This window comes from Etheostoma cragini, chromosome 8 (genome assembly GCF_013103735.1).
Source record: "Etheostoma cragini isolate CJK2018 chromosome 8, CSU_Ecrag_1.0, whole genome shotgun sequence".
Classification (NCBI taxonomy): domain Eukaryota; kingdom Metazoa; phylum Chordata; class Actinopteri; order Perciformes; family Percidae; genus Etheostoma; species Etheostoma cragini.
Window position 1 is genome coordinate 12,892,870 of NC_048414.1, and position 10,446 is coordinate 12,903,315.

At 38.4% G+C, this 10,446-nt stretch overlaps 3 protein-coding genes across 15 annotated transcripts in view; 1 reads left to right on the forward strand and 2 right to left on the reverse strand.

The window, feature by feature from the left end:
* LOC117949628 (gliomedin-like) overlaps window positions 1–2,815 on the reverse strand; it is a 9,931-nt gene extending 7,116 nt beyond the window's left edge. For 2 of the 11 annotated variants that reach the window (XM_034880063.1, XM_034880062.1), the window contains exons 1-5: window positions 2,329–2,811; window positions 1,332–1,383; window positions 1,205–1,222; window positions 1,046–1,120; window positions 299–361 (exon numbers count right to left, since the gene is read on the reverse strand). In XM_034880063.1, coding sequence (XP_034735954.1) covers window positions 299–361; window positions 1,046–1,120; window positions 1,205–1,222; window positions 1,332–1,383; window positions 2,329–2,676 — 556 coding nt within the window. In that variant the 5' untranslated portion in view covers window positions 2,677–2,811. Of the gene's footprint in view, window positions 1–298; window positions 362–1,045; window positions 1,121–1,204; window positions 1,223–1,331; window positions 1,384–2,328 lie in introns of all 11 variants that reach the window. The other 9 variants (XM_034880067.1, XM_034880071.1, XM_034880064.1 and 6 more) reach the window with 9 other exon arrangements.
* A 1,039-nt stretch (window positions 2,816–3,854) lies between these two features.
* On the forward strand, window positions 3,855–7,249 carry LOC117949645 (aromatase-like). Of its 3 annotated transcripts, none has more exons than XM_034880111.1 (10): window positions 3,855–4,069; window positions 4,730–4,862; window positions 5,141–5,291; window positions 5,384–5,538; window positions 5,698–5,874; window positions 6,000–6,114; window positions 6,200–6,314; window positions 6,416–6,578; window positions 6,676–6,914; window positions 6,995–7,249. In XM_034880111.1, exons 2-10 carry the CDS (start codon window positions 4,733–4,735, stop codon window positions 7,223–7,225), a joined length of 1,476 nt encoding a protein of 491 aa, XP_034736002.1. In that variant the 5' UTR covers window positions 3,855–4,069; window positions 4,730–4,732; the 3' UTR covers window positions 7,226–7,249. The 3 variants fall into 3 exon arrangements, with proteins under 3 accessions (XP_034736002.1, XP_034736001.1, XP_034736003.1); XM_034880110.1 differs by having other exon boundaries at window positions 3,879–4,069; window positions 4,714–4,862; XM_034880112.1 differs by lacking the exon at window positions 4,730–4,862 and having other exon boundaries at window positions 3,953–4,069.
* A 928-nt stretch (window positions 7,250–8,177) lies between these two features.
* Window positions 8,178–10,446, reverse strand: part of ap4e1 (adaptor related protein complex 4 subunit epsilon 1) — a 10,674-nt gene continuing 8,405 nt past the window's right edge. The window contains exon 21 of the mRNA XM_034880038.1: window positions 8,178–9,661. Coding sequence (XP_034735929.1) covers window positions 9,501–9,661 — 161 coding nt within the window. The 3' untranslated portion in view covers window positions 8,178–9,500. The remainder of the gene's footprint in view (window positions 9,662–10,446) is intronic.

A 10,446-nucleotide genomic window follows, 5' to 3' on the forward strand; every position in this document is an offset into this window, starting at 1 on the left:
AAAGAGTGAAAAATTTAAAGGGGTCTGAATACTTTCCGTACCCACTGTATATATATATATATATATATATATATATAGTGTGTGTCGGATATTTTGCTTCTGTAAAACCGTAATCTCCCATTTTGGGATCAAAAACAATCAATCAATCAATCTATCTATCTATCTATCTATTTATCTATCTATCTATCAAACTCACAAAATGACATAGAATGAGGTGACACTTTTCGGATGTGAACTTTGCCTGACTGACTCCCTCTCTGTCAATCATGTCAGGTTTATATATGTCGTCATCTCTCACCTTTCAGTCCGGGAGGCCCAGGGTCCCCTTTAGGTCCTGGTTCTCCCTTTTCACCAGGGGGTCCTGGTCAGTGACAGGTCATTAGTTTAAACCACTAACATTGAAAATGGAAACTAGCAGGATGATCATGTTTTAAAGGGACAACTGTAAACATGTAAACAGGTGATTTTAGATTTAATATTTTCTCTGGGAAGCCATCACAGTAAGGGTCACTGACACCAGCATTCAGGTATAATCAGCCCTGCCAACCTTTTCCAACCAATGCAATCTCCCATGCATTGCTGATGTGGCAGCAACAGACATCAACATCTGCCTCTGCACCACCAAAGTGAACATAAAATAACTATAAAATATATAAATATGTCACTGTTGTCCAAACCCACAAAGTTGACATACAGAGACGGCATCTTGGAAGTTTGTGATCAATACTGTATGGTGATGTAATCAAGTGGTGTCCCATTTCATAGGGGTATGTTTTCACCCCTACCCCTCACCCCTTGGTTTCAAGGGCCAAGGGGTAGGGGTAAGGGGCAAGGGGTAGGGGTAAGACAGAGAAATGGGATTCAGCCAAAGTCTCCAGTAGACATTGAGTGGGATTCTCATGTTGAGTAACCATAGCTGAACAATGGGAGATTGTTTGAAACTTGGGACTGACTTCTGTTTCGAATTTGTTTGTCTGTTCTGGTGCATAGATCATAAAGAGGGGTTTAGTCTTTTTAGATTTCTTTGACAGAACAAATCTCTCACCTCTTCTTCCTCTTCTTCTCCCCTGTGGCCCGGGCACACCCTGTGGTCCTGGTGAACCAGTTCTACCAGGCAAACCTAACAGGAAAATACTGAGACTGTAGTAACAAATTCAGCTTAGTTTAAGTAACTGATGCAGTTAATCACAGTGCCTGTTTTTACCTGGTGGTCCAGGTGGGCCTGAAAAAAAGAAAAAAAAAGTTTTACACATATCAAATAGACCTATAGCAGAAGCACCAATACCCATACAAACCACAGTGCTGGAATTAAGAATATTTTGGTTGAACACCTGTTAAACAAACTCTTCTGGAGCTATTACACAGCTCTATTAAGGCCTTGACCTGAAATGAAGAAAACAGAAGAAAAAAAACGAGTCAATGTGGATTGTGTCTGGAAGCTTTCTAAGTTTGTTTTTAAATCACTAGAATACACCTTTTCTTTTCTTGTGAGACATCTTATCAACTGCAACAGTGTCATTTGTTCTCAAGGGTTGGGAGATTATTTTAATTTCCCATTATTCCCATTATTAGAACTGAAAAGATTATTTGATTAATTGATTGTTGACACAATATTACCTGGAAACAATTGTGAAAATCGATTAATTGCTCATGTCATTACTTAAGCCAAAAATTCCCTTGTACTTAGGTGTGAATATTTGCTGCTTTTCTTTGTCTTGTACAATGGTAGATTGAATATTTTCCAATTTTGGATGTTTTATGGGACAAAACAGGTAATTTAAAAAAACGTCACCTTGCATTTTTCACTATTTTCTGACATTTCATTGCCAAAACTATCAACCAACTAAATCAAAAGATCAAAGTTAAAATGAAAATATCATATTGGTGATTTTTTATCATTCAGGCCAATAATAAAACTAGACATTATTTTATATTATTATAATATATATATATATATATACTGTATATATATATATATATATATATATATATATATATATATATATTATAATATACTTGTGTATCACTGATAAATGTGATGTCAAAAAATCTACAGTAGCGCCCTTTGGAGAAACGCCAGTTCCCACCAGATGTGAGAACAGTTGAGGGAGGAGCAGTCACACACCTCTGCTCAAAATGTTTATCCAGAAAACACAAAGTGGATAACCAGATGTCTGCAACAGACTTTTGGATGATTTCCATTACACAGAAATGCTCCTAATCCTAAAAACATAATGCTTTTTTTTTTTTTACAGAAGTACAGTAAAGAGTCTGTGACATGCACTGTTTCTTATGAAGCGCCCACATGAAAGTATGTAAGTGTCTCACAGGAACCATGGAATATGTCATCATCGTCAGCATTTCCTTCTCTTCTTGGCTTTGTGTTGCTTCTCCCTCCTGATTTCTTCTGCTGCGTTGGAGCTTCTTCAGCTCTGCAGCCTCTGCAGGCTCCACGGCCAGGACTCCTGCCTGCAACCTGCAGCTCTGGGACAGCACCTGCATCTGGGCGTCCAACCTGACCAGCTGCTCCGTCAGCTCTTTCTGTCGAACCAGCAGGAACAGTAAACCTGCTGAGATCAGGAGCAGCAGAGCACACATCCCCACCAGGAAAACTTTCGAAGCCAGAAAAACTCCACTCTTCTCCTTCATATTTGTGCCCGCTTGCTGGTCCTCCATTGTAGAGTAATCTGAGCTCTGAAATTCACGAGCACATACAGCACATATCTGACCACTTGCCAACGGATGACACGTCAGAGGGAAACTACGCTCAAGCTGAAACAAACATGTCAAGATCTGTATGTAACTAGGGGAAGCACATAACGCATTGCGCAACAACCAGCATCTGGTAAACAGTTACAATGTGTAGGCCCACTCCATTGAGAAGCAGCAAATGGACATATTTCCAGAATGACAAATCCTGCACACAGTGTAGTGCTTCTCATCATTTTGGTGCTCTTGCTCTCAATTTTGCCACCAGTCCATCCCACACAAAATTACATGGAAATGGAACAAATAAGTTGTGAACAAGGGGAACATTCTTTGGATCTACAAAAGAGCTTTCAGAGCGCTTTCAGTAAAAGACTGTTAGTGTGTGTGTGTGTGTGTGTGTGTGTGTGTGTGTGTGTACTGAAATCTCTTTGTAATAAATGGCTTTTCCTGTTTGTCTGTTATTTAATTATGCATTTATATTTATTTTTCGCCACTTGTTTCATTGAACAAGTTACATTAAGGTTTCTCCATTCACAAAAAGTTCAAATCACTCAGTTTAGTCTCCACTCCAATGAGGAGAGCAGGTTTTTCAGCCAACTTGGAATAAAAGCCCCCACCCAAACCCCCAAATGTGAGGCCAACATCTTCATTAACAGCGCACCAGCTATTCATTTCAGCTATTTGAAGGAAAACTCATCAAAAGCACACAACCTCTGCATGAACATTGTTTTCCCTTTTTCATTTTGCATCCATGTTCATTTTTTAAGTAGAGGAGCACTGACATTAATTTCTAAAAAATGTAAGACTTGAAATTATAAAGATGACATTTTCTCTTTCTCCGGCTTCCTATTTTGAATTGGTGGGTAAATCCCTACTCCCTTTGACATGGGTCAGTCTGACCCAGCTAATTAATTTCCCCTTGAAAAGCCTCCTTGATGGATGAATTGGACAGTGGGGTTTCTTTCTTTTAAACAAAGCTAAATGTGAAGTAAACCCATCTAAGAAAAACTGATGCAAAGTACATTGGATGAAAGACCTGCAGGTTTTGCATGATTATACACAAAAAACGAACACTTTTTTGGTTCTTTTTAAAGCGGCTTTGTGGTTAAGATATGCAAGGTTACCTGGCACGTTTGCTGTTCTGCCATGTAATGGTACTTACCGGGCTCACTTACGTAACCACAAAGTGGTAGTGTTTCTAAGCGACCAGTAAAATGAGGGCTTAACCGAGGATTTATAAACACTGTGATTTATTGGGTAGGAGAGGGTTGATCATCCTTAAAACCAGTGGAGGAAGAACTGCATCTTTTCAAACTGCAATACTTACTAACTTGTCGGGAGTCAAAAACGAAGAAGAGAAGTAAGTGTGGTTCTTTGATCATTTGTTAATAAAGAATTAAAAAATGCTTAAAATAGTAAAACAATACTCTTGAAGATAAAAAGAAGAAATATCTAAGCATACACTATGGTAAAAAAAAACTGTGATGCACCTTGAATTTGTAGTCAATTTAAAATTTTAATTATGTGGACTTTGTTCCTGTATTGAGAGACTGTATATGCTATTGTAATACTTTAAAGAACAGAGATTTTAGTTATGAAAGTCAATTAAAGCTCTCTCTCTCTCCTGTTTTTAATTGGTTGTGTTATTTCACCAATATTTGCAACTCACCATTCATAATATCTTTGGAGTTTTGATCAAGATCATCATCAACATCAAAAAAATAAATAAGGGAATAATCTGTCACCTGCCATGGAACTGACATGGCTGTCTCAGTAACAAATAGTTAATCATAAAGCTTTGTGTGGTTGTATTTGGTTTTACTGTGTGCCATTGTTGTGTTACATAGACAAGACAATTGCAACAGATGAAAAGTAAAGGTGAACATAGATAAGGGTCTTCTATTTTAACATTAATCAATGGATGAGCTTGTTTTGACTGTTGGTTAAAGGAGACACAAGCTTTATGAGCATAGGACAGACAGAGGACACAGTAAACATGCTCAGGTGTGTGTTTATGAAGGGGATGCTGCCGCTGAAGACAATCAACGTCAGCCGCGAGGTGGTTGAAACTGAAGTCACTTCCTTTCTGCTTCTACTGCTGCTACTGCTGCTCTTCACTGCCTGGAGCCGAACAAACCGGTCACATATACCCGGTTAGAGACTTATACATTACTTGTAAAAATTGATTCACGGGTACAAGGGACAACAGGTGTAAGTTTATAAAAGTAACACAGGAAACAGTTTTGTATTTTGAATAATGACAGTATATTTTCATAAGGAGGGAATTTAGGTCCAAAGTTATGGTTTTTGATTCACAATATTGATTAAATAACATAATAGTTTACTTATTTCCATATAGGAAGACCTCTGTTTTCTCTTGGACATTAGAGCACTATTATGTGTTAAATTATTACCTGCTTCTCTATTCCAGGTCCTTCCTTCTTGGGAGGACTCGGTCCTATCCTCTCCTACAGCAGATTCATCTGGACTGGGATAGGAACAGCGAGCAACTACTACAACAACAAATATGGCAGCACTGTCCGGGTCTGGATTAATGGCGAGGATACCCTCATTTTAAGCAGGCAAGTCTCCTGAGATAAAAAAAACTAAAACAAACTTAAACTCACATTTTATCCGTGAATCTGTAGTAAGTCAAAGCCCGGCCATTTTGCAGTTCTTCAGCAGTGTATCATGTTTTGAGGAGCGCCCACTACACAGCCAGATTCGGGAGCAAAAAAGGGCTGGAGTGTATTGGGATGGAAGGGAGGGGTATCATTTTCAACAGTGATGCCCTCCTCTGGAGAAAAGTGAGGACATATTTTTCCAAAGGTGAGCAATTACCTTACACAAGAGAGTATGGAGTCAGAGTTTTCTTGTGCCTCATTTCACCTTTATTTGTCTATTTTCCGACATCTACAGATGGAAATTTGACAATAATTGAAACACTGCTTGCTTGAATTGGATGACTGTTTCATGGTTGTTTTACAGCTCTGACTGGCCCCGGCCTCCAGAGGACAGTGGGAATCTGTGAGAGCTCCACAGCCAAACACCTGGACTGCCTGCAGGAGATGGCTGACCCCTCTAGACATGTGGACGTTCTCAATCTGCTAAGAGCCATAGTGGTGGACATATCCAACAGGCTTTTCCTCAGGGTACCACTCAACGGTCAGCTGCACGTTCACTGTCAGCATATTCTAAATCTCAAACTCAAATTTATTTTCTCCGAGCAAAATAATATTCCACATTGCACTGCAGCTCCTAAATCTGTTTTGTTGTTCCTCATAACTCAGAAAAGAACTTGCTGATGAAAATCCAAAACTACTTTGAGACCTGGCAAACAGTTTTGATAAAGCCTGAGATGTTCTTTAAGATCGGATGGCTGTACAACAAGCACAAAAGAGCAGCGTAAGATCCTCACACATCACAGTTACTCAACATTTGCCTTGTGATTTTTTCAACCTAACCTTTGTGTTGCTTTTTGTGCCAACAGCCAAGAGCTGCAGGATGAGATGGAGAGCCTTCTTGAAATGAAAAGAAAGATTATAAATGAGTCTGAGAAATTGGACGATGATCTTGACTTTGCAACAGAGCTCATCTTTGCTCAGGTTTGTCTCTTTTGATAAATCTATACCATGTGTCACAGACTAACCATCCTGATCATGCTGTGTTAGTTGCGTTCTGCATACCTTCGTATACTCTTGAATAGAACATCGGGGAGCTTTCAGCAGATAACGTCAGGCAGTGCGTGCTGGAGATGGTGATTGCAGCACCTGACACACTTTCCATCAGCCTCTACTTCATGCTTATGCTGCTGAAACAAAACCCAGATGTGGAGCTGAGGATATTGGAAGAGATGAACACTGTCTTGAGTGAGTTCATTTGTGCTGTATTAATCTCTGTCTCACTCTATGACAGCTAAAAACTAAAGTGTTCCTACAATCAATAAATACTGTTTTTCATATCTAGGTGAAAAAGGTGAAAACATTGATTATCAGAGCTTGAAAGTGATGGAAAGTTTCATCAATGAGTCTTTGAGGTTTCATCCTGTGGTTGATTTCACAATGCGAAAAGCTTTGGAAGATGACAACATCGATGGCACTAAAGTTACAAAAGGAACCAACATCATTCTCAACATTGGACTTATGCATAAGACTGAATTCTTTCCAAAACCCAAAGAGTTTAGCCTGATGAATTTTGACAAAACAGTAAGTCAGCTGAAGGTCGTGCAATAATATATGGCTCTAGAGGAAAAAACAGCTTAGTGTGTACTTTCTCTGGTTGGCAGGTGCCCAGTCGTTTTTTCCAGCCCTTCGGCTGCGGGCCTCGTTCCTGCGTGGGGAAACACATCTCCATGGTGATGATGAAGGCCATCCTGGTCACTCTGTTGTCTCGTTACACTGTGTGTCCTCGCCGAGGCAGCACCCTCAACACCATCAGGCAGACCAACAACCTGTCGCAGCAGCCTGTGGAGGACGAGCACAGCCTGGCCATGCGCTTCATCCCTCGAACAACATGAACTCAACAAGTGCAGGGGTTACGTTTAGGTGAAAACTCGTAGTATTGCAAATGTTGAAGTATTTTAACCATGTCGAAATATTCCCTGGCCAAGGTTGTACAACTGTGCAAAAAAAACAAACACAAACTAATATTTTTCAGTTCCATTTTTACTAAATGTGTGATGTCCCAACAGATGTGTTGTCTACTTCGACATTAATGACATTTAGTAAATTTGTAGGAAGGTTTTAGCCGATACAGAGCAGTACAAGCATGATTACCTGGCCCATGGGATACAGTATGGAAAACTAGGGAGGACATGGATATGTAGATTAAGTTGGTTGTATTGAAAGGTCACACAAAAAATATATGTAAAAGTGACATGCATGTTCTAATGTGCTGCCAACTTGCTTTTGTTTAAGACCTGAACCTGAGACAAACAGTTACTAGTTTTTAATTTTATTAATAATCAATGAGCATCCCCAGGATTATAGGGGTTACTGTATTAAACATTATCAAAGTTAAAACAGCAATGTTAAAGTAAGGTATAGTGAGTAGTAGTTTTATGCAAGCGTAATGTTAGAATCAGCAATATAGGCCTTAGTATGATGATAAGATGAATCCAGGTAGAACCTATTACCCATAACTACTTTATATAGTTTTGATATGTTAAAACTCGAAAAATGTTGGAAAGAGACTGAACTTCTTTTTAGGGTATCAGTAAATGTAAATTTGACTGTGCGACAAAGGCTGCAAATCAAATGCTACTGATAGTTTTTTTACATTTGGTGTATGTAGTAAGTAAACAATGTTCATTCAATATACTGTATATTTGAAATATTGTTTTTTATTGTAGCAAATATCAAATGAGAATAAAGAACATCAGAAAATATGTCCTCTACGGTAAAAATGTCCCTCTTTGCTTCAAGTCCAGAACATCTATGTTTATTTAAGAAATAATCATGAAGTCAAACTCAAGGTAATTTACATGTTTGGATTTATTCATAAGTTAGCAGAATGTAATGTGATTTCCTCTGTACCACAGGCACAAATCAAATACGCCACCTTGGCGTTAGAACATAAGGCGTTGGGTTAAAACTGAGTTGTAGACACATTGTTAGCGTCACGCTGTGCTCTAATCAGGACACAGGCAACAAAGAACAAAGGCAAACTTTCCCTTCAGGTTCAATCAAATAAAACAGGCTGAGACGATTCAGATCTGGCACAGCGCGATCAAACGATACATGGAGCACAATGATTTTTTTTCTTTCAGAGAAATTAATATAAAATATTTCCTGTAAGAATATAAATTCAATAAATATGTTTTAATACTGCATTGATACAAAAATATAATAATCAAAAACACACTTCTCACCGACACTGACAGAAACATGAGTGCATAGATAATCATATTACACAGAAGGCAGCGCCTGTGAAACGTCAGGGAAATCTCAAATGCTCCATATCATAATGACAAATGGACATTATGGACATCTTTATGTCATTGCTATATTTAAGACAAAATACTCTAATCATTGATATAAGAAATACGTGTAACTTCTGCCGCTGGAGGTTAGTGTCAGCATAATGTAATATAATATCAATATCTTCCCTGTGCCTCTCCCAAAGACTCCTAATATATAACATCAACCAATCCAATCCAATTTAAGTTATTAAATCCATTTCACTCAGAATTGCTTCAATTGATGAACTTGAAAAGAACAAAAATTACATTTATGTATTTGTCTGATTAACACAGAAAATGGCATTCACAGTCATGATTGTTGTAGCCTAGAAAGTGTAGCTGAAATTAGAAAAACGGACATGACCTCTATTGATATTCAGCATGCAGACCTGGGGCGCAAAAGTAACCAAGTAAGTCAATTCATACTGAAAATATCATATTCAATATTCGTTTAACTTACTGACAATGTTTCAAGCATTACAGCTGTAAAGTCATCACAAAGTCCTGTCTTCATTCTAAGACATTATTGTTATTCTGAAACATCCAACACCCATAGAAGGTTAAAAACTGTCTTTTGGCCCTGAGGTTATAACGAGCCATGACTTGAAACAGTTGTAATCCTTTAAAATATTCCACCAATTTAACTGTTAAAAATAAAGGATACATGGACAAAAAAAAGGTTGTTGTCAAGTATAGTGGAAGAGATTAACAAATGTTAAACACTGTGTTATAAAGATGAGAATGCACAACACCAGACGTTCTGCACTACTGCTCTGTACCTTCCTCTTCAGTGGGTCCGGTGCTCATGTTGCTCAGTAGTGTCAATGGGGTCTCAGTGCTCCTGCAAAGCTCTCTGACAGTGGTACATTAGGCAGTCGGGCAGGTCGGGGACCGGAGAGCGCATCCACACTGCCAGAGTTCCTGCATGCAGGCGACAGTGCATCAGACACGGCTGATCCTGGAGGAGCCGGCAGGCTACAATACCTTCCATGCCTGTGGGGGAAAATAATAAAGGTTACTCACTGATAGTGTAACATACATGGGCGTGTCGGTTGCACTTAAGACATATCAACTTATGTCATTTTTAATGCAAACATGTGTCCATCATGCTATGAAATGCCCTAAAATAATATTGACAAAACAAACGACTTGACCTTGTGGCTTCATCTATAGATATTGGACAGCAGATGACAAAATAAAGAGCTCAAAAGCTCTGAAACAAGTAAGTAAGTGGACCTTGAGTTGAGATTGATTGTCAAAAAAGTGACAACTCAGAGATATGATAGAGATTTCAAAAAACAGTCTGTGGCTGCATATTTGCTTCAGCTTAATAATTCATTATATCTGTTGCACAGCGTCTCTGATGTAAGATGTAAGTAAGCATTAATAACCAGTTAATTAACATTAATAAAGTTATTGGTTACAACTTAAAAAAACACTTTTTAAAAGGGCCTTATTAAAAAGTGGTATCAAAGTATCTTATCTTTAGCTCAGTTTGTTATCTTTAACTCAGTTAAAATTTCTGTAACAAGTGAGTAAGCAGCCTTCGTGTTGAGACTGTTTTGTGAAACCACTATTTTCAGGTCAAGAATGAATTTTCACACTTTCTCTATGAAAAAATTGGGAGTTGTGCTGGCTTTGACAGGAGTTTTGTCCCTTATGCCAAGGCAGCCTTAAATAAAATACCTTGCTGATTACTATGTATATATACAGTGGGTACGGAAAGTATTCAGACCCCTTTAAATTTTTCACTCTTTGTTTCATTGCAGCCTTTTTCC